Source organism: Vespa crabro, chromosome 1 (genome assembly GCF_910589235.1).
Source record: "Vespa crabro chromosome 1, iyVesCrab1.2, whole genome shotgun sequence".
NCBI classification, from domain to species: domain Eukaryota; kingdom Metazoa; phylum Arthropoda; class Insecta; order Hymenoptera; family Vespidae; genus Vespa; species Vespa crabro.
This window is the reverse complement of record NC_060955.1, coordinates 2,241,444-2,268,690: the sequence shown is the minus strand read 5'-3', so window position 1 is coordinate 2,268,690 and position 27,247 is coordinate 2,241,444. Positions and strand designations below refer to the sequence as shown.

General features: G+C 34.0%; 3 protein-coding genes across 25 annotated transcripts in view; 1 reads left to right on the top strand and 2 right to left on the bottom strand.

Moving 5' to 3' along the window:
* The window catches only part of LOC124425097 (regulating synaptic membrane exocytosis protein 2-like), a 97,275-nt gene extending 81,999 nt beyond the window's left edge, over nt 1–15,276 (bottom strand). For 12 of the 22 annotated variants that reach the window (XM_046965035.1, XM_046964957.1, XM_046965053.1 and 9 more), the window contains exons 1-3: nt 15,135–15,275; nt 11,927–13,920; nt 4,784–4,988 (exon numbers count right to left, since the gene is read on the bottom strand). In XM_046965035.1, the coding sequence (XP_046820991.1) occupies nt 4,784–4,988; nt 11,927–12,036 (315 nt within the window). In that variant the 5' untranslated portion in view covers nt 12,037–13,920; nt 15,135–15,275. The other 10 variants (XM_046964992.1, XM_046965001.1, XM_046964985.1 and 7 more) reach the window with 5 other exon arrangements.
* Nucleotides 15,277–17,303: 2,027 nt separating this feature from the next.
* On the bottom strand, nt 17,304–23,042 carry LOC124425186 (exostosin-3). The gene is made up of 12 exons (XM_046965186.1): nt 22,921–23,042; nt 22,464–22,631; nt 22,067–22,323; nt 21,425–21,965; nt 20,485–21,326; nt 20,170–20,385; nt 19,872–20,082; nt 19,539–19,795; nt 19,290–19,417; nt 18,904–19,180; nt 18,719–18,823; nt 17,304–18,647 (listed from the first exon to the last, which is right to left on the bottom strand). The coding sequence occupies exons 3-12, from the start codon at nt 22,268–22,270 to the stop codon at nt 18,543–18,545; spliced, it is 2,886 nt and encodes a 961-aa protein (XP_046821142.1). The 5' UTR covers nt 22,271–22,323; nt 22,464–22,631; nt 22,921–23,042; the 3' UTR covers nt 17,304–18,542.
* A 311-nt stretch (nt 23,043–23,353) lies between these two features.
* On the top strand, nt 23,354–26,791 carry LOC124427672 (DCN1-like protein 1). Of its 2 annotated transcripts, none has more exons than XM_046970900.1 (5): nt 23,354–23,504; nt 24,062–24,275; nt 24,358–24,526; nt 24,640–24,853; nt 24,977–26,791. In XM_046970900.1, the coding sequence occupies exons 1-5, from the start codon at nt 23,502–23,504 to the stop codon at nt 25,139–25,141; spliced, it is 765 nt and encodes a 254-aa protein (XP_046826856.1). In that variant the 5' UTR covers nt 23,354–23,501; the 3' UTR covers nt 25,142–26,791. The 2 variants fall into 2 exon arrangements, with proteins under 2 accessions (XP_046826856.1, XP_046826847.1); XM_046970891.1 differs by lacking the exon at nt 23,354–23,504 and adding an exon at nt 23,538–23,664.
* Nucleotides 26,792–27,247: the final 456 nt, after the last annotated feature.

Genomic DNA, 27,247 nt, shown 5'->3' with positions numbered 1-27,247 from the left:
ACCATCTCTCATCCACGATACCACCTCCACTATCGCGCGTCCAACGTTCTCGCGTGGTGACGTCACGCAGGGACGCGCCCCATTCATAAGCTCCCACGCAGAGCCTAAACCGTGACGACGGGAAAGAAAAGGGAAAGAGAGAGAGAGAGAGAGAGAGAGAGAGAGAAAGAAAGAAAGAAAGAAAGCGCGTAACAAACCAGCCGGCCAATGTCGCGTACACGGCCACAAGTCATCATCGAACTACCTACTTTCTTTCTTTCCTTCTTTCTTTCTTACTTTCTTCCTTCCTTCTTCTTTCTTCCTTCTTCCTCCATTTTCCTTCTTACCTCTTTCTTCTTCTTCATTCTTTAAACCCGAGGGCGCAATCATTGACCGTTACTACTTCGCGTAGGAAGTAAGTAAGTACCTACATCTGATGTATTTATAGCTCTAGAATGGTCCTATCTAACAGCCGAGGCTCTAAATTTTCTGAACTTTAAGTAGATATCCTGAATCTTATTTTCTCTCTCTCTCTCTCTCTCTCACTCTCTCTCTCACTCTCTCTCTCTCTCTCTCTCTCTCTCTCTCTCTGTGTCTGTCTCTCTGCAACTTTGATAGTAATTTATGTTACCTGATACGTAAGTACGTATGTATTATACGTTCGTATTATGTTACACACACATACACACATACATACGTTCGTATTATATATATATATATATATATATATATATATGTACGTATAATATAATACGTGTGTGATATATGGAAAATGATACAAAAAAAAAGAAAAAGAGAAAAAAGGAAGAATAGAAAACAAACGGTATTGCATTAAGGTTAAGAAAGAAAATAAATAACTGTGTATGTATGTGGGTTCTTTTATTTATCGATCGATAGATAGGTATAGGCTTTCGTGCTTGGTAGGTGTGTTATCGTTTAAAGTCATATGATATGATGATTAATGCGACAATGATTCGACAAGATGAATGGACATGAAATCAAAATAGAAAAAAAAATTCACGTCATATGACGCGATTAAAACGCGGCAGAAAGAAAATGAAAGAGAGAGAGAGAGAGAGAGAGAGAGAGAGAGAGAGAGAGAGAGAGAGAGAGATAGAGGGAAAATTACTACTTTGAAAAGAGAAATCTTAAATAATACGAAACGTCGTCTTGATGAAGAAATCAAGCAGGTGATAACAAAAAAAAAAAAAGTAAAAGGAAAAGAAAAGAAAAAAAAAAAGAACAGAAAAAAAGAAAAAAGGAACAATTTCGATTATACAATATAGTTGAAAAATTTTCTGATATGATAAAAAAGGAAAATGTAATAAAATTAAACGCAATTATGTAAGACAACAATGACAATTGATTTTTGAGATTTTCATTCTCATTTTCTTTTCTTGTTTTTCTTTTTTCTTTTTTCTTTTTTTTGTCATCTCCTCTACCACGCTATCATTACCCTTCACCCCTCCACGTATCCGATCCGATCTCCCTGCACAGTTCTCCACCACCCACTCACTCACCCACCAACCACCGTGTACTCCCGACCACTCGTATTTTCGATCGATGATGTCGCGTATCGCCCAAGCGCGCGGCTTACGATGCTCTATCCTCTCATTGTGCTCGCGTGTGTCCCTGACGAAGAGAGAAAGCTCTCTCTCTCTCTCTCACTCTCTCTCTCTTTCTCTCTCTCTCTCTCCCTTTATCTATCTATCTCTTTCTATCTCTTTCTATCTATTCCTCTTTCCCTTTTGCCGCAGAGGAACACGCGTGTCCGATTCTACCACAAAGTACTTTCTCTCTCTCTCTCTCTCTCTCTCTATATATATATATATATATATATATATATATATATTTCTGTCTATCTCTCTATCTCTCTCTTTCTCTTTCTCACTGTCTATCTCTATCCATCTGCTATATTTCACTCGCATGCTCTGCTCTCGCCATATACGTCAGTACTTTACGCGCTACCCTCGTCGTTGTATTTGTCGGTGTGTGTATGAAGTAGTATCGATCCAAATGATAATGTGTTCTATGCCCCTGACGCCGATTGTCTCGAGTTCGTCAACGATGCCTAAAGATACCAAACGAATCGATTATTTCTCGATCGTGAGAATCTATCTGGTGAGGGGAAAGAGAAATCCTTTTTTCCTTCTCTCTCTCTCTCTCTCTCTCTCTCTCCCTCTTTAGCGATTAAACATAACTTCTTTTCTTCCTTTCCTTCTTGTTCTGTTCTCCTCTTTCTTTTTTTTCTTTTTTTTTTTTTTTTAGTCGTCATAGATATTACTCAAATTTAAAGCGAAAGAAAAGTTTGTATCCAATTTTAAAAGATAAGAGACAAAGAGAGGGATCAAGGGAAAACAAAAGAGATCAAGAGATTAATTATGACTTTTAATAACGCGATTCGACAATTTTAATTCCATAAAGAACTACGATAACTATTCATTCGTATGTAAGTGGAGGTGTTTCTTAAAAGTAAAAAAATGAAAAGATAAAAATAAGAAAAAAAAAAAAAAAAGAGAAAAGAAAAAGAACAAACTTCTTCGAGATAACGATGAATTCGACGAAGAGAACAGTAAGTTGATATGTGTACGTAACAATGAGGGAGGGGCGAATAGGACAGGATGAAAAAAAAAAAAAAAGAAGAGGGGAAAGTTCGACGATGTTAAAAAGAAATTTGTGACTGGGTGGTACACGTGTTTGATTTCGTGTGTCTTTAGATGGTAAGAAGAATGGCGTACGGCCATGTGCAATGACAGTACAAAGAGCTATTAACGATCTTCCCCAGCAACGTCGCTTATCCACCCGCGTTGACACTTCGACGATGTCTCTAAGCATATCGCTCGAGCGACAAGCGTACGCTCGAAGTTTGTAGTGGTTATCGATTCGTTCAGAACAATGGCAACTATGACCAGAGTAGTAAATGTGAAAGAAACAGAGAAGGATATATATATATATATGTATATATATATATATATATATATATATATATATATATGTATGTATGTATGTATGTACGTATGTATGTATATATATATATGAATATGTATATGTATATATGTATATATGTAAATCCTTACGGAAGTTATCTATAAATATGAACTTAGTTGTTTTGTAATATACCGTAGATGACGAACGACAATCGGAAGACGATAATAACGATTATTGGATGACAAATATCAAACGTTTTAGACGTTAATTTAATCGACCAGTCAAAATCAATAAATAAGTTAAGAGAATCCAAGAGGTTAAGTCCTCGTTAATCGACATTGATCCCAACTTCCGACATTTATACATATAATCTCGTGATAACGTCAAAGGTGAATCGTTTAATAGAAACGGTCCAGTGACTCTTACCACTAGTCATATCTTATCCGCTGGGCAATAACCACGTCGAGAAAATTACTGACTAATTTATAACGAATAGATAAGTAAGTAAGTAAATAAGTAAGTAAGTAAGTAAGTAAGTAAGTAAGTACCAACTTGTTCTTTGTCTAACTCTATCGACTCCCATCGATTACTTTCAAAAGAGAAATTATAGATTATTCATATAAAATGATTTCTTAATTATTTCTTAATCTCTCGAGCGTTATTTTGAGATCTTCGTAATGTCATTTGAGATTCTCTTATCGGTAAGAAGATTTGTCGATTATTATTATTATTACTATAATTATCAAACATGAGAAACAAAGAGAGAGAGAGAGAGAGAGAGAGAGAGACTACGTTCGATAGAAATCTACCTAGTAATTGCGTAAGGTAATATCGTAAAAGAATGGCTTCTGAGTAAATGGTGTTCGCATTCGCATGGTGACCATTTAATATCGACATTGCACCCACTATCGATATTATACGTATACATAGATCTAATATGTATATATATATATAGATACATATGTATGTGTATATAAACATACGATAAGAGTTAATTGGTATGCTACCAGTAGCGATGACGGTAAGAGACTGGTGAAGAGTATAAGAGAGATAGATAGAGAAAGAGAGAGAAAAAGAAAGAAAGAGAGAGGGAGAAAGAAAGAGAGAGAATACGTTCGCTATAGATCAATTATTTCCACGTATTTCAGGCGTGCGACGACGACACACATTGGTTATCCTCTTTTATGCTAGCGAAGCTTCATGAGTGTTTCTAGGAAACTGACATCCACCCATTAGTCTCCTCTCTACCCTTTTACGTGCGAGCGCATGTAAACCGTTTATTGGTCCGTACGAAAATTGACTTCGTTAAACGTCACCATATTCATTTTGCATTTTGAAATAAAAGAAAAGGAAAAGAAAATTAGATAGGAAAGAGCAATCGTGGGTTGCGCTAGGTTAATATAAAAAAAAAAAAGAAAAAAAAAGAAAAACAAATGAAAAGATAAAACAACGAAAAAGGAAAAAGGAAAAAAGAAAGACCAATGACGACAAAAGGTAATAATTTAAAAATTAACTATATATGCGTAAGTACTTATTATGCGCGAGATTGTTAATAGAGAGAAAAAAATTTGTATGATAAAAAATGATAAGTATAATAATAAAAAGAAAAAAAAAAAAAAAAAAAAGAGAGAGAGAGAAAAAAGAAACAGAAATAATAATAATAATAATAATAATAATAATAATAGTAATAAGTCTGTACGCCTACGTATATTGACATATATATATATAAGAAATTTATGAGAAATATTTTGTTCTTTTTCCTTTTTCTTTCGTACGCACTTTCGTACCCTTCTCTTTCCTATCTCCTAATTTTTTTTTCTTCTTCTTCCTCCTCCTCCTCCTCCTCCTTTAAATCTTTATCCGATCTGAAGCTTACCCTACGCGAACGTAGAGTGACCTTTCCACCGCAACGTGCACAGCACCGGATGTGGCAATAGTTGCAGTTGTGACCAATGCCGTCGGCAAACTTGGTTTTCATGCATACTTGACACGTGGCGTTAAGCTCCACCCCAGCCTTCTTGTGTTTCTCCGAACGGGCTCGTATCGTTTCCTCAAGGACTTGAACCTCATCCTGTTTTCGTCTGCGAACATATAGAACATATACGCACATTGAGATATTGAACGTAATAATATATACAGGAAGAAATCTTCATATAAGAGAGAAATACAGAAAGAGAAAAACGAGAGAGAGAGAGAGAGAGAGAGAGAGAGAGAGAGAGAAAATTGTATGGAAAACGTGCCGTAGGACGATCGATCGATCGTCAAACGTACGCCAACAACTCGAGACGAGCATACTTTTTATTACTTTTCGATCTATCAAAGTATACATATATCCGACGAATATACGTCTGACGTTCTAATAAAGATCGTAATAAGAATATATATTTGTTGAACTTTCTTCGTCGTTCTTCTATTCGTCGTAAAAAGAGGAAAAAAAAAAAGAAAAGGAAAAAGGAAGTCCTTTAGAAATCTTTAATATTCAGCAAAGAAAATAGCAATATGGATATTATTAAATGGTCCATTGGTCCATCAAAGAAGTTCAATTTAATTGAATTTAATCTTTTATGAAAAGAAAAGAAACAAAAATTAATACATATGGATACATACATATATATATATATATATATATATATATATATATATATATATGTATAATTTTTTTTTCTTCCTTTAATAATAAATACGTAATATGTACATGTATTTTTTAATTTAATATGAATTTGTATCAAGAAAAAAAAGGGTCATTCTTTCGTTTATAATACATACATGAAAAAAAAAAGAAATATATATATATATATATATATATATATATATATATATAAAAAGAAAAGAACAAATCAATAAGTTTACACGCAACGGAAGTACGGAATTATAGAGTTTTCCTTTTCATAGTAACTCCTTAACAGGTAACACCTCTTTTCGAAATTCGAGGTAGTTGTAGGTATTTTCCTCGAATCCTTTGATGGAGGCTTATGTCCTCGTTCAAGGATTTCCGTGAGTCCGTCGCCGTGACGTCACGATAGGCGTCAATGGTCCTACGAATTTCTCTCTCTCTCTCTCTCTCTCTCTCTCTCTCTCTTTTTCTCTCTTTCTCTTCATCCTTCACATTGAACCAATTTAGCCTCGTGTATCGTACCTTAAGCTAAAAATGAAACGAGTCTACCACGTCGTTGAACGTGCGTCATTACGTGCCTTATCTGTCGCTCGAGTGGAAATATTCAAATACGTTTGAGAATTGAGATACTCTTTAATGAAAGAGAACGTGTTACGTGGAAGGAATATGTGTTTCAACTTAAAGGGAGAGTTAGTTAAAGAAGAGGATAAAAAGGAGGAATAAAGGAAAATTTAAGGGGAAAAAGGAAAGATTAAAAAATAAAAATTAAATTTTACAATGCAAAACTGTAAAGCGAATTTTTTTTCTTTCTCTCATTATTTATTTATTTTTATTATTATTATTATGTTTTTCTTTTTTACCTATCTTTAATCACCTTTTATCGGACTATCTCATACACGCGGATTATCTTCTCATAACTTGAATACGGAGAAAGTTTGAAGGGAAAGAAGACTAAAAAAAAAAAAAAAAAAGAAAGAAAGAAAGAAAAAAAGAAAGAAAGGAAGAAAATATAAAAATGAAGACGACACAAAAGACATCTTGTTTTCTTGTTTCACTTTTCTCTTCTTTATTTTTTTTTTCTTTTTTTTTTTTTTTTTTTTTTAATATCTTTAATCATATTTTCTATCAAACTATCCCCGAGTTACTTGTTACGCAATAATATATATATATATGATATATGAAATTTGTTTTCTAATAATCGTGCAGCGCGAGATAAAAAAAAAAAAGAAAAGAAAAGAAAAATAAAAGGAAAAAGAAAAGAAGAAGAAGAGACAAAAAAAGAAAACGACAAAAAGAAGAAAGAACGATAGGGTGAGGGGTGGAAAAAGTTGTGGGTCTTGGGAGCGGGGACGGTTGGTAAAGGTTTGAAAAGAGGAACTCGAATTTGTGCGAGATAGAAAAGCACGAGGGAGTGTAATGCCTCGAGGCAATGACTCGGAGCGTATCTAGAAAATTGAACTTTATTGCGCGATTTATCTTGTAATATTTCACGCGCGTTCCATCCTCCGTCGCGTTATCGTGCTTTCATTTTTTTCTTCTTCTTCTTCTTCTTCTTCTTCCTTCTCCCCCTCCTCCTTCTCTTTACATTCCTTTCCTTTTCTTTTTCTTTGTCTTTTCTTTTCTTTTCTTTATTTTTTTTTTCCTTCCTCAAAATCGAAATTCGATTCGATTCGACTAGTTTAATGTCGCGAGACGGCCGATCCGACGACCAGAGAGGAAACCGTAAGAAATTTATCAGATCGGATTATTACTCGATGTTTCCTCCTTCTCAGCTTTTTTTTTTCTCTTCTCCCCTTCTCTCTCTCTCTCTCTCTCTCTCTCTTCGAGATCTCGTCACAATTTCGTTAACCACTCACAAATTGACGTCGTGGCAACGTGATAAGTCAAATCCGTTAAGCTTGTTTTTCTCCTTATATACTAAAATAAAATCTTAGAGTATTTTCTACTGGTACGAAATTTTTATATCGTTGAAATTTTAACGAGATCTTTTTATGCTTTACGATGACCAAGATACGATAGAAAATTTCTCTCTGGAGGTGTGAAAAATAAAATCTTTAAGAATTAAGACGAATGAATTTTTTTTCTGTTTTTTTTTTTTTTATTTCTTTTTTTTTATTTCTCGAAAAAAGAAAAAAGAAAAAAAAGATAAACTTCGATAGCTAACGAACACCCGGATGCGAACTGTGTACGATTGAAAAGAAAGAAGGAAAGAAAGAAAGGAAAAAAAAAAACAAAACAAAAAAAAAAGAAAAGAAAAAAATAGAAGAAATAGGTGGAAATCATTTTGATAGGTCGATTTTAGCGACTCGAAAAGGTCGGTCATAATATTACAAGAACGACACACAAATAATATCGGTGCTTGCCTGGGCTCCCTTAATTACTTTATCAATAATCATGCACGCAACGCAAAGGCGAACACCGCACTCGATGAAACTTTCGAGTACTGTTCCCCGAGTCCTCACTTTCTTCAAAACCTTACCCTCCAACAAGCAAGCAAGCAACCAACCACCTCCCCCCAACCACCCACTTTCTTAACCAACAACGTTAACCACCCCTTTTCGTTACACCCTTGTGTTCTGTTCGAGCATCGTGCTTGTCGCGATATCGTACAGGAGATCGAAAGGAAAAAGCTTTGGAGCGTTAATAAAGTACCTACCCTCCCTCAACCCTCGCCATCTTAACCCTCCACCCCACCTCACCACACCACCATGAATTATTATCCGTACGCGTAAAGGTGTGAGAGAAATAACTAGAGAAAAAAAAGAAAAAAAAAGAAGAGAGAGAGAGAGAGAGAGAGAGAGAGAAAGAGAGAACACGATGAGAAGCGTTTATTAAAGTAAACGCACGCGCGAGACTCACCCTCCTCTCTTCCATCCCCCAGTATTTTTTGTTCAAATGGTACGACACGAATGGTAGCCAATATAACACTGGATGGTATCAGTGTATATACATATGTAGGTATACATGTATGTATGTATATATGTATGTATGTATGTATGTAGTTTAAAGGAAATAAAATTTATAAGTGATATTTTTCTTCTTCTCCTTTTATTTTTCTTTCTTTCTTTTTTTTTTTTTTTTTTTTCTTTTTCACATTTCATTGGAAAAAATTTTTTTTTCCGATCGTTTCCCTTTCTAACTTTCTCCACTTCTTTCTTCTTTTCTTTCTTTTTTCTTTATCTTATTATTATAAGAAAGACAAATTCACGAGCAGCCCGTGCAGACCCACGCATAAGAGAAAGAAAGAAAAAGAAAAAAAAAAAAAAAAAAAAAAGAAAAAAAAGAAATAAAGAGGAAAGAAAATGGAAGAGAGGATATAGAATGAATAGATTTGTGAAGGGTATCGTATGTAAAATTTTTGTCAACCGTTCAGATCCCAGTAACGATCTAAAACTCGTGTATAATCCTATCGTTTTGCGTTACTATCCTCTCTAGCTCTATTGTGAGAGAAACCGCGTAAAGTCTATAAAATACCGCAGAGCGAGTGGTCGTCGTTGTACGTACGTGGATACATACATACGTAGATACGTACATACGTACATATGTACTTATGTATATAACGCGTCCTCCGCGTCGCGATAATGCGGAGAACGCGCGTTTCTACGTAACAAACGAAGAAAGTTTCGACCCTTCGAACGTGTATCGTCGCCCTTCTTTTTCTTTCTTTATTTTTTTTTTCTTCTTTTTTTTTCATATTTCTTTCTCTCTTTTCCTCCTATATTCCAATGAAATGTCACGAGACATCGCGTTCATCTTCTTTTCTCTCTCCCTCTCTCATTGTTTTTTTTTTCTTTTTTTTTTTTTTTTTTTCATATACTCTAAAGAGCAAAGAAGCATTCGTATATGACGTTAATCTCTATTCTGTTAAGTGTATATAAGAATTAAAAAAAAAAAAAAAAAAAAAAAATAGAAAAAAAGAAAGAAAGAAATTAAAAGGGATATAAAAAAGAAGAAGTATATTATCGAGAGAGAGAGAGAGAGAGAGAGAGAGAGAAAGAGAGAGAGAAAGAGAGAAATAGTCCAAATTTTCGTTCGTACCTGTAATTTATTTTTTTTTTTTTTGTTTTTTCCTTTTTTTTATTTTTTACGAGTTTAGGTCCGGTTAGGCAAAGAGAAAACGTGCCATCCATCCGTAAACCTCTCGTATATATCTCACCTCTCCAAGAATTTACCGTCCCAATCTAGTCGCTTTCACAGGCCATCATCCACAAGAGTCGCAGCTGCAATGCCCTATGCATACCCTATGCAGCTGCGACTCGTTGCTAAGCCACGTAAGGGCTTTCGCCGTTTTGCATTTTGCACATGTATCTACATATGTATACGTCCCTCGTCTCACTAACCAATCCCTATCCACATTTACTACATCAGAAGAGAATCTTATGTTGATACGAAACGAGAATCACGTCTTACACGTTACTTTACCAAAATTTCTTCTTCCTCGATCGCCTTAATGTCGAATTTCTTCTTTCTCTCTCTCTCTCTCTCTCTCTCTCTCTCTCTCACTCTCTCTTTCTTTCTCTTTACAAAATTATCAATGCTTTATCAATTCTAATGATAAACAACACAATGACAAATTGATCCTCGAGAATAAATACTCAATTCTAAAAGGAATTCATCTCACTTTCGAACATAATTATGACATGAAGGGAAATAAAAAAAAAATGCAAAGAAGGAGAAAAAAAAAAGTAGATAAAGAAGAAGAAGAAGAAGAAGAAGAAGAAGAAAAAGAAAAAATAATAATAGATATAGTGTTTCATTAACTCTACTAGTATGCATTTGCGAATTTCCATCTCGCAACACGTGCAACATTGACCCACTTAGTTCGCCGGTGCAACGATCATCGGCGGTTAGCGCGACTTGGTACAATCGATAAGGGTATATAATTTTCAAAAAAAAGAAAAAAAAAATGAAAGAAAAAAAATACAAAAAACAGAAAGGAAAAAATAGAAAAAGAGAGAGAGAGAGAGAGAAAGAGAACGAGAACGAGAGAGAGAAAGAGAGAGAGAGAGAGAAAGAAAGTAGAAAAAAGAAGTGGACCACGATTTTATCCCAAGATAAAAACTCAATCGATCGAACGTACGTACGAACGAACGAACGAACGAACGAACGAACGAACGAATGAACGAAGACTCGGCGTTTCTCTTTGTGATTCGACGCTCGGACGAGTCTCGTTTCGGGTCGGTTTTTATCTCGCTCGGGCGAAGATCCAAAAATATTTCCTTAAAGCGCGGCAAGAGTCTGTGTATATCTATGCATGTGTACGTACGTACATATAATATATATATATATATATATATATATATATATATATATATATATATATAGAGAGAGAGAGAGAGAGAGAGAGAGAGAGAGAGAAAGAAAGAGAGAGAGCGAAGAGAGAGAGAGAGAGAGAGAGAGAGAGAGAGCAGGTGAGTAGCAAAAATAGATGAAAAAGAAGGATAGGTCGAATGCTTTTTAACGAAATAATCAATTCAAGGATAAAAATTGAAGGATGTATGTATTTCGAATAACAGGTGACCGTACAACGTTCGATAGCCTCTTGTAGTGTTATCTTTATCGTCCGACCATTAAAATCCGTTACTACTTGCCCCACGATGAGGAGAACGAGACCGTAGATGTTCCCGTATCTACTTGTCACGGAACGCCCACTTTACTTCTTCACGAGAGAAAGGGAGAGAGAAGGATAGTGTGATCTTAAAAAGGGAGAAAGAAGAGGTGTCGATTTTCTAAAGGGAAATTTAGCCGTTAAGTATGGATATAAGTGAGTAAATAAGTAAGTAAGTAAGTAAGTAAGTAAGTAAGTAAGTAAGTAAGTAAGTAAGTAAGTAAGCAAGCAAGTACGTAAATAAATAGTAAACAGTAGGGATGTGGGGTCAGTCGCATCCACGATAGTCTTTGAACGTTGATAGGATCTAATGAAAGTTCTAAACTATACCTAAATCAAGATAATAAACCTAACCGATATCATTGACGTTATTCCATATACATATGGTAGAACATCAGAAGATATAGAATCTATAGGATATTCTTCCTTCGTAAGATTTTTATGATCTTTTTAAGTTCGTTCAATGAGACAGTTTGAAAAAGAGCAAAAAAGAAAAAAAAAAAAAAAGACAGAAAAAGGAAAAGAAAAAGAAAGAAAAAAAGCTCAGATCATGTTTTGTCCATTGTGAAAAAAGAGAAAAGAAAAAAGAAAAATATTCTCGTAGAGTGTATAATAATGAATACAGGATGATCTTGGTTACGAAAGAAGAGAAAAAAAAAGAGGAGAGAGAGAGAGAAAGAGAGAAATAAGAAAAATAAAAAGAAAAAGAAAGAAAATGATCTCTCTCTCTCTCTCTCTCTCTCTCTCTCTCTCTCTCTCACTCTCTCACTCTGTAAATTAATAAAAAATTCCTTTACCTCATAATCTCATTTGCTTTTTCCTCTTCCTTCTTCTGTCGTATCATGACCTCCTCGATGATGCGCCTCTCCTCCGGAGTGAGGTGCGATATATCGGGTAAGTCCTCCATCACGGTCTAAAGATATCGGACGCGTTTTATCACGGGTCGGAGGTCGGGGTCTAACGCGTTGATGGGCAGAAAGCTGACCAGCGACCTGGCTAGGATGCCGGCTATGCAGCGCCAACACCGGCGACGTCGCCGACGAGAGAGCGCGACGGACTCGCGCGTACGTTCTCCTCTTGAATATGCGAACGATATATAAACTTCTCTTGTTATTATATTTATTATTATCGCGGGGTAACGCGCCTTTTCTACGACTACGGGATATCTAAGCCCTCGTCGCCGAGTCATCCGACACCTGGTGAACGCACCACCTTATCACCGAACGCCCGCGAACACGCCCGCGACGTTGCGCCCTCGCTTTCTTTTTCTTCTTCTTCCTCTTCTTCTTCTTCTTCTTCTTCTTCTTCTTCTTCTTCTTCTTCTCCTCCTCTTCCTTCTTCTCTCTCTCCTCTTCTTCTTCTTCCTTTCCTTTTTATTCTACCCTCTTCGCTGAAAATAATTCCCACTAACGCGTCAAACTTAATAATCCACCTAAGATTCGTTCCCTCGTCTTCCTTTTTGTCCTCCTTCTTGTTTTCGTTCTCCTCCTTGTCTTCTTCGTCGTCGTCGTCGTCGTCGTCGTCGTCGTCGCCGCCGCCGCTGCCACTACCTTTGTCGTCCTTGTTCTCGTCGTTCTCGTTCTCGTCCTCCTCGTCGTCGTCCTCGTCTTCGTCGTCGGTGTTGCTCGTCTTACGATTACCACCCGCGACATCCGTATGACAAATCATGTTTCACAGACTTTTAGGAGGTTCTCGCATTCTCTCTTCCCTCTCCGTCGTACCTGGTCCAACGTTCGGATCTAGCATGGAACGACGTCGAGGGACGTTGCTCTTAAGATCGAAAAAGAAATAGACGTTCTCTCCTGCTAGAACTTTCAACCCTTTTTCCTTCTCTCTTTCTCTCTCTTTCTCTCTGTATCTATCTATCTACTTATCTATCTATCTATCTATCTATCTATCTATCTATCTATCTATCTCTTTATCTGTCTATCTCTCTTAATCTGTCTGCCCCTGTGACTCTCTCTCCCTCTCTCTCTCTCTCTCTCTCTCTCTCTCTCTCTCTCTCTCTCTCTCTCTCTGTCTCTTTCGATCAACGAGGACTACATCGATTTGGAATGAAAAGGGGGTCACGGGTAGCGTGTTGCCGTGTTCCCGATATCCTCGAGGAAGGACCAAAGGGTCGTCGTCGAAGCTCGTGTTTTGTTTTCGTTCCCTTTTAAACGGTAATACAGGAGTACATCGATTGAGGGTGAAGGGAAAACGGGTCACTGGGCTGCCACCACACGGCTCGCGACTCGACTCGACTCGACTCGTATCTACTCGACTCGACTCGACTCGTCTCGACTCAACTCGACTCAACTCGACTCAACTCGACTCGTTCGCTCGCTCGCTCGCTCCCTCGTTCGTTCGTTCGCTCGATTTCCTTCTTTTCGCGATTCTCGCGCTCTTCTCCGGCTTCGATTATGCGCTTTTCCCCTATCGTAAAGGAAATGGGAGGTCAACGGCTCTTCTTCTTGCCTTTATCATTCCAAACTTTTCGATTTTTCCTTATCGTTATTCTCCTTCGTTTTCTTCTTTTGCCTCTTCGCAATCAGGACAATTAATTATAAAATGTTATAATTAAACGTGGATGGAAATGTGCGCGCATTCTCTCTAATTTAACGATTTAAAAGAAAAAGGACGAATTTGAAGCACAAGAACGAGGCTTGACCCTTTTAACGATCTCATTCCTCGTATCCTCGTAATCACGATGATATATAACGTAGATTTAACGTCCTTTATTTTCTTCTTCCTATTCTATCCATCCATCTATCAACCTTCTTCTTGTCCAGTCCACGTTCCGTTCCGTTCCCTGTTAATCCGTAGAGTAATAATAAACGCACTGCTAATTTACACTGGCTATTTAAACGGACAAAAATAAAAGGAAATGGATAAATTCAAAAAAAAAAAACAAAAAAAAGAGAGAGAGAGAGAAAAAAAGAAAAGGAAAAAAAAATAGGGAAAAAGAAAATAAAAGAGAAGTATAAAAAACAAGAAAGGAAAAAAAAAACCCCGGGAAACGAGCTTTTATAGATAAAGGAAGAATAAGAGGAGGAGGACGAGGAGGAGGAGGAGAAGGAAGAAGAAAAAAGAAGAAGAAGAAGAAGAAAAATAAGAGGTAGAGAGAGAGCAAATGAGGTTCCGCGCTTCACGTGGCGGCCGACGCGATGATGGCGCTATCCACTGCGAGCCCTCTCCGCAGTGACCGCGACACCCACACACACTCGAGATATATCGCGCTCCTATCCCGGATCGTTCCACACCCATGAGAAAATTTGCTTCCTCGAGCGAGGTAATCCGTTACCTCGCCAGTTGTAGTCAAATGTTTTCTTATATCTTCAAGATTATTATTATTATTATTATTATTATTATTATTATTATTATTACTATTATTAATTTCCTTTTTAATCGAAAACAACGAGCTATCTTAATATTTCCTTTTATATTTCTCTTTCTTTCTCTTTCTCTTTCTCTCTTTCTCTCTCTCTCTCATTCTCTCACCCTCTCTCATCCTCTCTCTCTCTCTCTTTCTCTCTCCCTGTCTCTCTCTCTCTCTCTCTCTCTCTCTCTCTCTCTCTTTCACTCACTCTCTCTCTCTCTCTCTCTCTCTCTCTCTTTCGATACTCGTCCAGAGAAAAAAATACAGAACGGACTTCGATTAGTTTCGAGGTTAAAAACACCCACCGTTCTCGAATCTCGCGAGAAGCAGGCACGCGAGAGCACGCACGCGAGAAAACACGCGTAGAATCACACCCTCGCGGAAATATTATTAAACCCCTGACGGAAAATATCCAATTCCGAGTGTATCTTCGCGATAGAATCCAAAGTGAAGAAAACTGGTCCGAGCTCTGTCTTTCGTTGCACCTTTACTCGCTTAACTATTCCTCCCCATAACTCTCTCTCTCTCTTTCTCTCTCTCTCTCTCTCTCTCTCTCTCGCTCTCGCTCTCTCCCTTTCGCCTCTTTTCTTCCTTTCCTCTTCTTTTTCCTTCCTCTTTATACTATTTTTTTTTCTTTTCTTTTTTACTTTCTTCGAACGCGCGACGACGACGACCCTCGAATGCGCTTCCCTCGAACGGCCACGATTATATCCGTCGACTCGGCTCGCGATTGGTACTACTCTCGCTGACGATACGGTGTCCTTCTCTCCCTTTCTCCCACTACTCTGCTCTCTCTCTCTCTCTCTCTCTCTCTCTCACCCTATCTCTCTCACCCTATCTCTCTATCCCTATCTCTCTCACCCTATCTCTCTCTCTCTCTCTTTCTCTCTCTCTGTCTCCCTGTCTAGTTCCTCCCTCCCTCGAACCACCGCACCTTCAGACGCCCCTCCCTGCAACGAAACGAACGATGCCGACGAGAGCCGATCCCGACAGGTGACTTTTAATTTCCCCTCCCTCCCTCCCTCCCTCCCTCCTCCCCGCCCTGTCTGTTTTCCTTTTTTTTTTTTTTCTAACCAACTCCAAATCTTATTGCGTTCCTTTTATTTTGTCTCTTTTCCCTTTTCCTTTTTTTCTTCTCTTTTCTTTTCCTCCCTTTTTCTTTTATCTTCTTTTCCATTTTTTTTATAAGCTCTCTTACATTAGTCGGAAAACATGAGAAAAAAGAGAGAAAAAAGAAAAAAAAGAAAAAAAAAAAAAGAAATTTTGCGTTCCTTACTTACGTTAGAAGACAAATTCTAACGTAATTATTTCGACTAGGCGTTTATATATCGAATAGAGACCGTTATAGATAAATGGAGATAGAGATAGAGATAGCGATAGAGATAGAAAGAGAGAGATAGAGAGAGAGAGAGAGAGAGAAAGAGAGAAAAAGAGAGAGAGAGAGTGGGATAGTACATTTTACTGGGAAGGAAGAGAGGGAAAGAGAGATAAAGAGGGAAAGATAGGAAGGGATAGAGAGAGAGAGAGAGAGAGAGAGAGAGGGGTACTTTGTCGCACTTGCGTGCGAACGCGGTTGCGCGAGAGAACGAACAAACGAACGTCTCGTCCGTCCACCATCAGCCACCACCCCCGCTCTACCTTCCACCCTTCACCATCCCAGCCCCTACTCTCTACCCTCGTCCCATCTCATTCTCCACCCTTCCTGACCGCTCCCACCTGACCACCAACCCCCCACCATAGCTACTGTCGGCTTACCACTACCACCGATATAACGACGACGCGGCTACCGTCGACGAATTCCGAGCAAATGCGTGTGACGGATCTAACGATGTGATGGTGTGATGGTGATAGTGGTGGTAATGAAAAAGATGACGGTACTGGCAGTGATGGTAGTAGTAGTGATTGTGGAAGTAGTAGTGGTGGTGGTAGTGGTGATGGTGGTGGTGGTGATGGTAGTGGTGGTGGTACTGATGGTGGTGGTGGAGACTACCCTAGGAGGGGTGGGAAGACGTAGGAAAGGGCGCTTGTCGCCCCGAGGTACGTCACCCTCTCTCTCTCTCTCTATGTGTATATATTATATATATATATATATCTGTTTAACCACCCCTTTCGCCGGTCCACAAACCGTGCGATCCACTAGACGATCGAAAACGTTCTTCTTCTTCTTTTTCTTCTTCTTCTTTTTCTTTTCTTCTCCTTCTTCTTCTTCTTCTTCTTCTTCTTCTTCCTCTTCCTCTTCCTCTTCTTCGTTTTCTTCTATTTCTTTTATTTTCTCCCTTACATATCTCGCGATCGTTTCGTCGATCTATTTCGAACGATCGAGCGCAACCCCTCGTGATGATGGAGGAGAGGAAGAAAACTGGGGAGTAGAGAATAAAAGATAATTAAAAAATGTGCGAGGGAGGGAGGAAAAGAAAATGAGAAAGGAAAAAAAGAAATCAAAAATGAGTCAGGCCAGATTTTAATAAATAATGCAGGATGCGGTGTAAGGTACGCGCCAATCGCGAAAAGAGATCGGTCTTACGTCGCGGCTCTACTCGCCATTATTGATCGATTCGTTAGCCAATCGAACGAACCGCTCCTGGTGGCGCTATTCTCACTCCTATCTTCTGGCGGCAAATTCGAAAACGTCCTTTTTACTCAAATCTTCGTCATATTCCTTTCCTTTTCTCTTTTTTACTTCTTCCAATGTTATCACTCGCGAAAGGAATACATTTTATCGAATGTGTTTATGTGTTTCTTCTTTTTTTTCTTTTTTTTTTTTTTTTTTTTTAATTAACGCCATTACGAAGTAAACGAATAAATTCGTATTAAAATTTAATTTACAGCATAAATTTATATCCATAAACATCTATTTTTACATGCAGTCTTACAAAGAACAACTTATTCAATTTATAATGTTCCTTCCTACGCACATTATATTGAATTTTATCGATTTTTTTGGTCGTTTTCATCGTTTTCTATATGTCAAATTTATGACATAACTTATGATAAATGCATACGGTGTTCATTTATTCCTATAATGTTCTTCTATATGTAAATAAATGTGAACGTATTAATTGAAGACATTGTTTTGATTATAATCGTTAAAATTCTTGCTTGGATAATATTGATAGTCTCTCATAATTATATATAATTAATTGCACTTGCATTTCTTTAGAGGTATCTCTTTATCAACTGTGTATACTTCTTTTTAAATAATAATAAAATACAAAATGTTTATGTGTGTGTATGTGTACATGTGCGTTTCACGTTTTAAAATTATTACTGTTTCACATCACACATGCTTTATGGGGTAGGTTTTGCTTAATGTATTCTGATTACATGGATGATCACGCGTTATTTGCGCGAAATATATTTATACCAACTTTGTATGCATGTATATATGTATATATATATATACATACATATATATGTGTGTATATGTGTGTGTGACATATTTTAAATTACAAGTAAAAATGTGTTCAGTACTTTAATATTTATATAAATGAAAAATGATGCAACTTTTGTCAAAAATCAATACACACCCTTTACAGTGTGCGTGTAATAAATGCAGGTACCATCGTCATGTCGCTTATGATAAAAAAAAGAAAAGAAGAAGAAAATATTATTGCTATAATAATGCCTATATAATATGCATTATATGCCACGATAAAAAGATTTCGATAAAACGTTCAATAATTTATGATTAAATTGTTCGTTAAAATTTCTCTGCCAAATATGGGCAATAATAAATTCGTTTAAAAACAATATCAATCGAAATTTGATATGATCAAAATTTTTACGAATACAATCGACATTACCATATATGAGATATTAAAAAAGAATACCCTAGATAATGGTTCTACCGATTAAAGAGGAAGAAACAATCGAAAGAAATTACTTTTTCCTTCTTCTCACATACGACATATATATACTAAAGAAAAAAAAAAAAAAAAGTATGTAAAATAATACGATTCAAACGCATTAATGTACTTAATTTATAATAATATATAACTATGGATGTTTATACACACAGGGGTCTTTTGTATTTTTATCTAGATATTTTCGAAAGCCTATATAAATTTAAAACATTTCTGTTTGTCGTGAGGTATTCTCGTTTTAAATAATATCGAATCTGCACGATATTGCGTATTTAAAAGTGGCATATATCCAAATACCTAAAATATAAAAATTTCATGATCGACCAAGTAGAAATAACCATTCATGAAAATTTTCAAGATTAACTCACCTGAGAAAAGAAATTAATACATCTGTGTCTTTCTTGAAAGTGAGTATCGTCCTCTGATAATGAAACAGGACAGCCAGGACATCTGAATGTCCATCGGGATGTTACCTAAATGAGAAAGAAAATTTATTTAAAAAAAATCCTTTGTGCTTATTCGAAAATAATTATAATAAGGATAATTCTCTTACTTTAACGGGTGGTTTTCTAGTGACATGTGATATTAAAAAGTTCATGGCTATGTCTTCGCAGTTCATATATTCGTCGACTTTATCTCGTATAGCTTGTGGCAACCAGTATGTGTATAAATATGTATAATGTTTGTGTATAAAAGCAGCACCAGTTAAAACCATTGACAATTCACAGGAATAATTTGAATTATAGTTCCACGAATTATGAAAATTTGGATCCCATGCATGAAATCGACCAGGAAATCCTACAACGCGATCCCGGTGTTCTCTCCACACCCTGGACAAAAACAAAAAAAAAAAAAGGATCATTAATACAATAATATTATTATCAATAAAACAAATTTTTTTTTTCCAAATAAATAATACACGAGACATATCGCACGTACCTAAAACCAAACATAATCTCGTCGTGTCTGAGATGAGCGTCGTCGTCTATAGACAATACAGCTTCAGTTTCTATGGCATCGAATGGAAGAAATCTATTGTTTAAACTATTCCTTGAAGCTTTAATTACCTGTGTTTGTATAAATAAAAAATTTATAATAATAAATCGAGTTTTTATTTTTCTTCTCAAATCGTGTCATTAAATAATATTGAAAGATAAGAAAGAAAAAAAAAAAAAAGGGAATACGTACATGTATAGGAACTCCAATATCCGGCCATTTTAAATCTTCTACAGGTGGTTTTGGACTATTCCATACAACAAGGACTTTGTTCAAATATGGCAACCCATAAAGTCTCGCTAATGAATTAATAAGAACTTGTTCTCGTTCGTAAGTGAGCATAACTATTGTAAATTGTTCCCTAGGATAATTTCCACCTAAAGCTTCGCTAAATTCTTTACCTGCACCTCCAGAACCTTTGCCAATTGGTCTAAATCCCATTTCAGATCCTATCATTTAAAGATGTAATAAATTTGTAAATTAAATATTATTAAAATGATTATCTTTAATGTTTATTTCATATACCCAGAAACTTTGCATCGCTCGGTAGAATTGTGTCGAATGGTAATTGTGGATAAAGATTGAATGGATTCATCCAATCATTCCAAATTTCATGGCCCTGAATTAACATGGTAGTATAATTTCTTTTAAAGGATGGTGATGCATAAGGTGGTTCTAAAGGACCCAAACTTTCTTCTGCTTCAGGTTCAGCTATTATAGTATCAGCTTTTAAAGGCTTTGAGAGTAATATAAAAAATAAAATAAATTATATAAAAGATAAACGGAAATTGATTTTTTTACATTTGATATTATATTTCCTTACCACAAAGCTTTCATTAAAGACACTTGGACTAGCAGCTTGTGGTGCAGGTAATGGAGGTATACCAAGTCTATCTCTAATAGTTGCGATAATAGAATCTACTACACCTTGAGCAGTGCTTAAATAATGTTCCCATATTAGTCTGCCCTGTCTGCGCATCGCTAAAAGATCGCTGTCTGGTACAGCGCGCAATAAAAAATGCATTTCTGTTACTCTAACCTGTAAAAAATTTTTCATTGAGTTGATTTTGTAAATAAAAAATATAATTCCTCTTTAATATATTATAATCTTCATTTCTATGTATATGCATATATTTACTTTGGGTAAAAAGATTGCTGCTTTACGCCAAGCTATTACTTCGTTATAACTCAATAAAATTTGATCACCACCTAGAATAACTGGTATTGCTCCAGATCTTAAAGCTTCATATAATCGTGCCTGTATAGACGATGTAGTTATCAAAGCAGCATTACTTGGTGCTAAAATCAAAGCAAAGGTAGATTCCTTTAATATAGATCTTCTTGAAGAATCAGTCCCACAAAGAGACCAATCAAGAACTTCAACAGTTTTTCTTTCTTCTGATGCTGGTATACATTCAAATTGGATGAAAAATTTATCTAGAGTAGTCCCACTATTCATATCATTTAAATGTTGCATAATAAAAGCATCTAAATTATTTTCATCCATATTTAATTTTTCCAAGTCTACTTCTGTATCATTATTTTGATATAATGTAGAAGGACCCTTGGAACCTTTCATCTCTCCTTGAAATGATAATAAATATTTTCTTCTTGCAGGTAACATCTGCGCGCAATCTTGCCAAACGTCACCACCAGGTGGGCCCAAAATTGGAGGTATGATTAAATCAAAACCTTCGCGGAATTGATTTCTATAAAAAGTTGATTGCACTATTATGGCTCTGCTAGTATTCTGTTTAACAGAAATGCTTCCAGAATTAACCGACAAATCTCTACGTGCAAGATTTAACAATATATGGTTTCTACCATCCCCTCCCCAGTATGGAAGATCTTGTAATTTATTAACGTCCAAAGCTGTCCAGAATTTTGGATAACCTTGTTGTTGTATTGACAATGCTTCTCCAATTAAAACCACATAAATGCATGCTTCTGCAGGATTTCTTGTAAGATGAGGATTGTAACCTGATGAATGAAAGAAGAACAAAAAAAAATATATATATATATATATATTCACATAAATTCAACCATAACAGAAAAATCAATTTATACATATTATTTACCTAAAGTCTGTTTAATGGTAGTTTTTAGAAAACCATCCACGTCCCATCCTGTATTGACTACAGAGAATTGATCTGGATCATATAAATATACTGGAAAACCACTTGTCAATACACATCGACTATGATCAAAACAATTGTACATTCTACATGGACTTGGATCAGTACTTGCTAAAGTTTCAGGAATAACATTTGCTAATATTCTCTTAGGTGGTGCTAATTCTGGTGTATTTCTTTCGACTGCTTCTCTTTTTGCTACTTGTGCTTGTTCTACGCTAATCTTCAGTCTATCAAGATCTCTCTGTTGATGTAATAATTCTTGCTTCAAGCTCTCTATTTTTTGAGTCAAGCCGGTAAATTCAACCTGAAGTTTATGTCTTTTGGCACCCAAATCTCTGAGTTCATTAGTTACTGATACCTTAATACGTAACATTTCTTCTATTCTCATCTTTAATTCTGATGCCTTCATAGAAGTAAATTCTTCAAAAACTTCTAATGTTGAATAAGTGCGATAAATATCTATATCCGGAGAAACAGATTCTACCTGGAAAACAATTAAAGGAATATTTATGAATATATAAAAGTTAATTTATATTAATAAATTGTAAAATGTAAACATTTAAATATTTAACGATTATGTAATACCTCTGATAAATAATAATGTGTAAGTAATGGTACAATAAAAAGAATTGTACAAGCTAATATGATAATTCTAGATAGTTTAATCTGAGCTATCCAGTGACAAACTTCCCTTCCTGATCCATCTTGATGACAAGATGGAATATTGACAACGGAGTTTGAATTTTTTCCCAGCATCCTGAATTTATACCGATATAAAGTTTTGTTCATAATTATTCAAGTGCCAGTATCGCAGAAATGTTATGCGTAATACTTGCATGTACCTATCAAAATAGAAAATAAAAAATATATATATATATATATATATATATATATATATATATATGTATATGTATATATATACATATATATTACATACAATTTTTATGTAACAGTTATTATATAAAAAGAAAAAAATACTTACTTGATATCACTTAATTGAGATTCTAACATTAAATATGATCATGTGTACAATAACATTATATTCACGTGTATTACAAATAATTTACAAGTATATAATGACAATCACGATTGTCATCTATGTCCAGTTGAAAAAATCATATTTCTTCAAAATATTCATAGTATCACAGAACTAATAAAACATATATTCCTTTATAAAACTTATTCATGATTTATATTGAAAAATACTATTAGATATTATTGTTTATACTATGTATATTAATAGAGAAAAAAGAGATATATATATATATATATATGTATATATATATAAAATAGTAGAGGGAGAGAGGGAGAGAGAGAAAGAAACTGAAAAAAATAAAAAGATTATTGATCTTGAAATGTCAATTAATCCGGTGACACGACCACTAGGAATTCTTGGGAAGCATGTTTACATATTACTTTAGATGCAATGTAGAACTTACTGTACGGGTTCTTTTATGGATTATATGTGATCACACATATATATATTTATATATATATATATATATATATATATATATATGTTTATATATATATACATATATATATATATATATAAATATTATATAGATAGCTCTTTAAAGCATGAATCACGCATCACGTATCAAGAGAGAACGAAGCCAGTAGTAAATACGAATTGAATAAAATGTCGCGTAATATCACGTGACATTATTCTACGATATTATTCTATAAAATTTTGTTACTTAAATGATCTTTTAAATGCCTATTTATAATATGTATTCTCGTTTGTGTAATTTGAAAAAAAAAATTTGCCATGTTGAGTCGATAAATCGACGAAAAGAAAATGGCGAATTTTCGTACGTGAATAATTTTCAATTTCCCGCTATTTATACGTAACCAAAAATTTTTTCGTAGTAACGTTGGATGGCACTGTTATACGTACTATGCATTTTCTGTACATTCGGTTTTTCTTCCAATACTCCATAAAATATGCGCATGTTCATGTCAAGTGTAGTGTGAGGGGAATAATATTTTGGCTTTCGGGGGCCTAAAATTAGCTAAAATGGTAAGCCTTGAAACGATTCGTCAATGGTTATTACTGTTAGAATATTCATAGATAATTTATAAGAACTTGAACGGTTAATTATCTAACATACGTATATTGTCTTTCGTAAAACGTGAAAATAACCTATTTCTAGCCGATGTCAATAATCTTTTTATATAAAGTATGAATAAGATGTAGAAATTTTTGAAAATTAACTTGCAATTTTTTTTTCCCCTTTTTACGTATACTTAAATACTTTAGATTTTATACATTTCCCTGACATTAGTATCCTATAAGTTTTGTTAAGTCAGCATTTCAAAAATAAATTTCTGTTGATAAAAATTATAAGAAAAATTATACTTAGTTGTCAAACTTATGTTATTTAACAAATTTCCAAAACTTTTATTAATTGATATATTTATAAAATAATTTTCGTCATAAATAGTGTATGTGTGTCTGAAATGTTTTCTTGTTTAAAGGAAAAAGAAAAAGAAAAAGAAAAAACAAAAGTGTACTCCATTCCAATAAAATCAGTTTTGATATTCCGCTTAAAGTTATTATATAATTTTTGCTTACAGCATAAATTAAAATTTTCACAAAGAGACAAAGTTAAAAAGTTCATAACATTTACACAAACCGGTGAGCAAACTGCAATTTATTGTTTAACTCAAAACGATTGGAAGTTAGACCTGGCGAGTGATAATTATTTTCAAAATCCTGAAGCATATTACAAAGAACCTAAAAATTCTGTAGATAAGAAAAAATTGGAGATATTATTTAGTAGATATCAAGGTAATATGTTAATGTATATGCCCAATAGTTTATTTTTGTTGTACAAGGATTTTTTTGACATGCTTGTTATCATTTACAACAGATCCAAATGAACCTGACAAAATTACTGCAGACGGTATAATGAAATTTTTAGATGATTTGGGCTTAAGTCCAGAAAGTAAATTAGTTTTAATTATTGCATGGAAATTCAGAGCAGAAACTCAATGTGAATTTACTAAGGACGAATTTATGAATGGCATGATGGATTTAGGGTAAAAATCAAATCAATGATATTAGTTATAATGTGTTTTATTAATTGATTACAAGTCCAATATTATCAGTTTTATTATTATTTTAAAATCAAGTTGTGATAATTTTATTTCAGAGTGGACAGTATAGATAAATTAAAAGCACGATTAAATAGTTTAGAGAATGAATTAAGAGATCCGCAAAAGTTTAAAGATTTTTATCAGTTTACATTTAATTATGCAAAAAATCCAGGACAAAAGGGACTGGATCTTGACATGGCAATTGCATATTGGAATATTGTATTGGATGATAAATTTAAATACCTCCAATTATGGTGTCAATTTCTTCAAGTAAGGCACATTCTCTATTACTAAAGGATATTAATTTTACATTAGATTTAAAATGTAATATTATCTATTTAAGAAAATAAACATAAATATCTTTAAAGATTTATATAAAAAATATTATTCCAGGAACATCATAAGCGATCAATTCCAAAAGATACATGGAACTTGCTATTAGATTTTGCGCTTATGATTAATCCTGATATGAGTAATTATGATGAAGAAGGAGCATGGCCAGTATTGATTGATGATTTTGTAGAATGGGCACAGCCTCGCGTTCGTCAATCTCTCTAACATCCTTTTTGATATATCTTTCTCCAATATAAAGAGCTTTATTTATTCGATTACACACGCAAATAATATTCAAATAAGATTTGAGTATATAACATATATCCCTGATAAAACATGACGTTACTTTTGTATAGTATCTATGATTTAAAAGAGAAGTCCACTAATTATCATATATTGCATGCTTGTAATCTGAATTATTAAATCTTGAGTAATTTTTTTTGAAATACTGAAGTCTGGTAATTGTCTTACGTATATAAAAACTATTTCAAAATGTATTGATTTAACGGAAAAGAAAAAAATGCAAAGATATTTTTATATCATTTTATATCAAGTACACATTCTAGATTGTACAAAATTGTTATATATTTAATTTGTGCTCTACATATCGTTATTCTCTCAATTAATGGCGCGAAGTACATTGAAAAAGCTTATCTTAGTGAATGTACTGTACAAAGTAATATGTTATGTATTATGTTTATATAGGAACACGATAATTCTAAGCGATGAGACTAAACTACCAAAGGTATTTGCAAGCATCTTTCAGAATATAAATTCGTGTGTTCCTTTAGGAGAATCAGGCTTGAAAAGCAACAAATTATAAGAGAGACTCTAGTTAATGTTTTCTGTAGATAGTATTTGCTAGGGATTGCGTTGTTGAGAATTGTTATAAAATGAACAACCACACTTCTATGCTATTCTTGTAATATATATATGTATATATATATAACTTAAATTTATATATATATATATACACATATACAAAAACAAAAAGAGAAAAAATATGTATTGTAAACAAAATATCTTGGCACAGTTATACTTACATATTGAATTTTTCTATTTAATAACAAGACAAAGAAAATTTTATTTTTATCATTATTATACGCATTGTAACTCTGAAATGACATAGAACATGAAAAAAAAAAAAAAATAAATTTGCTTTTGTTTTTTTTATATAAATGTAGAGCATTAGTTCTATTTTTAGTTAAAAAAAAAAAAAATAATAATAATAATAATAATAATAACAATAATAACATGTTTAAACCATTAGATTGTCAAATACTTTTAATATTTGTTGTGATTATTTAATGATAGAATGATTTATTATTCTATTTAAACAACATAAATCTAATGTAGAACATTTTTTATAAATGTAATGTTGTATGTATAAATTTATAACAATTGTAACTATTTTGAACTTTATTCAGTATAAGAAAAATTATTCAGAGCATACATTATGATTAAGAAATTAAAATAATATATTTAAAGCAACCATACGAAGGTGCGACATAGAAGTTAGTAAAATTTGAAATATCTCGCGTCCACAAATTTCAGATTTTTAAATATATTTTATAAAACTACTTAATATATTAGATGGGAAAAAAAAGAATAAATAAAAAAGAAAAAGAAATTCAGGATATGTAACTACTGTAAGAAAAATCCAATTATATACAATTAAAGTGAAATTTGCACAGAGCTAAAAATTTCATGGAAAATATGTATATCATCTTTGTAAACACATAATACTACTAAAAAATTAATTTTGAAGATGTGCAATATTACTTTTTTAGTAGTCTCATGATTATCATGTAGAGCAACAGGTTTTAATGATAAAAAGAATGTAAATATTGTAAATAAATATCGATCTTAAATCTATTTTATTTAGTTTATCTCGTCCGATAAAAATAAAAAAAATTTCAGTAACCACTAATATGAGATTTATTTAATATCATCTCCTCATGGTAGATATAAAATATTTTTCAATAATAAATTATGAAAAAAAAATATGTATATGCGCGTGTGTTTTATATACATATATAGTTCTGTATATCTATTATTTGAAAATCAAAGTTGATTGTATTTGATGTAAAATTATTATTAATCTTTAAAGTAATTACTACATTTGCATAAATTATCAGGATATAAAAAAGCCAATTCATATTGATAGGCTTGCATATTATAACAATTATTCACGATTTCATGACTATACCAATCGCACAAAGATTCCAACTTTTCAATTGATGTCTGGACGGATTTGCAAGCAAATATTATTACATTATTAGATGGCTAAATTAAATTGAAACTTGTAATGATTATTTTGAATCTTACCTG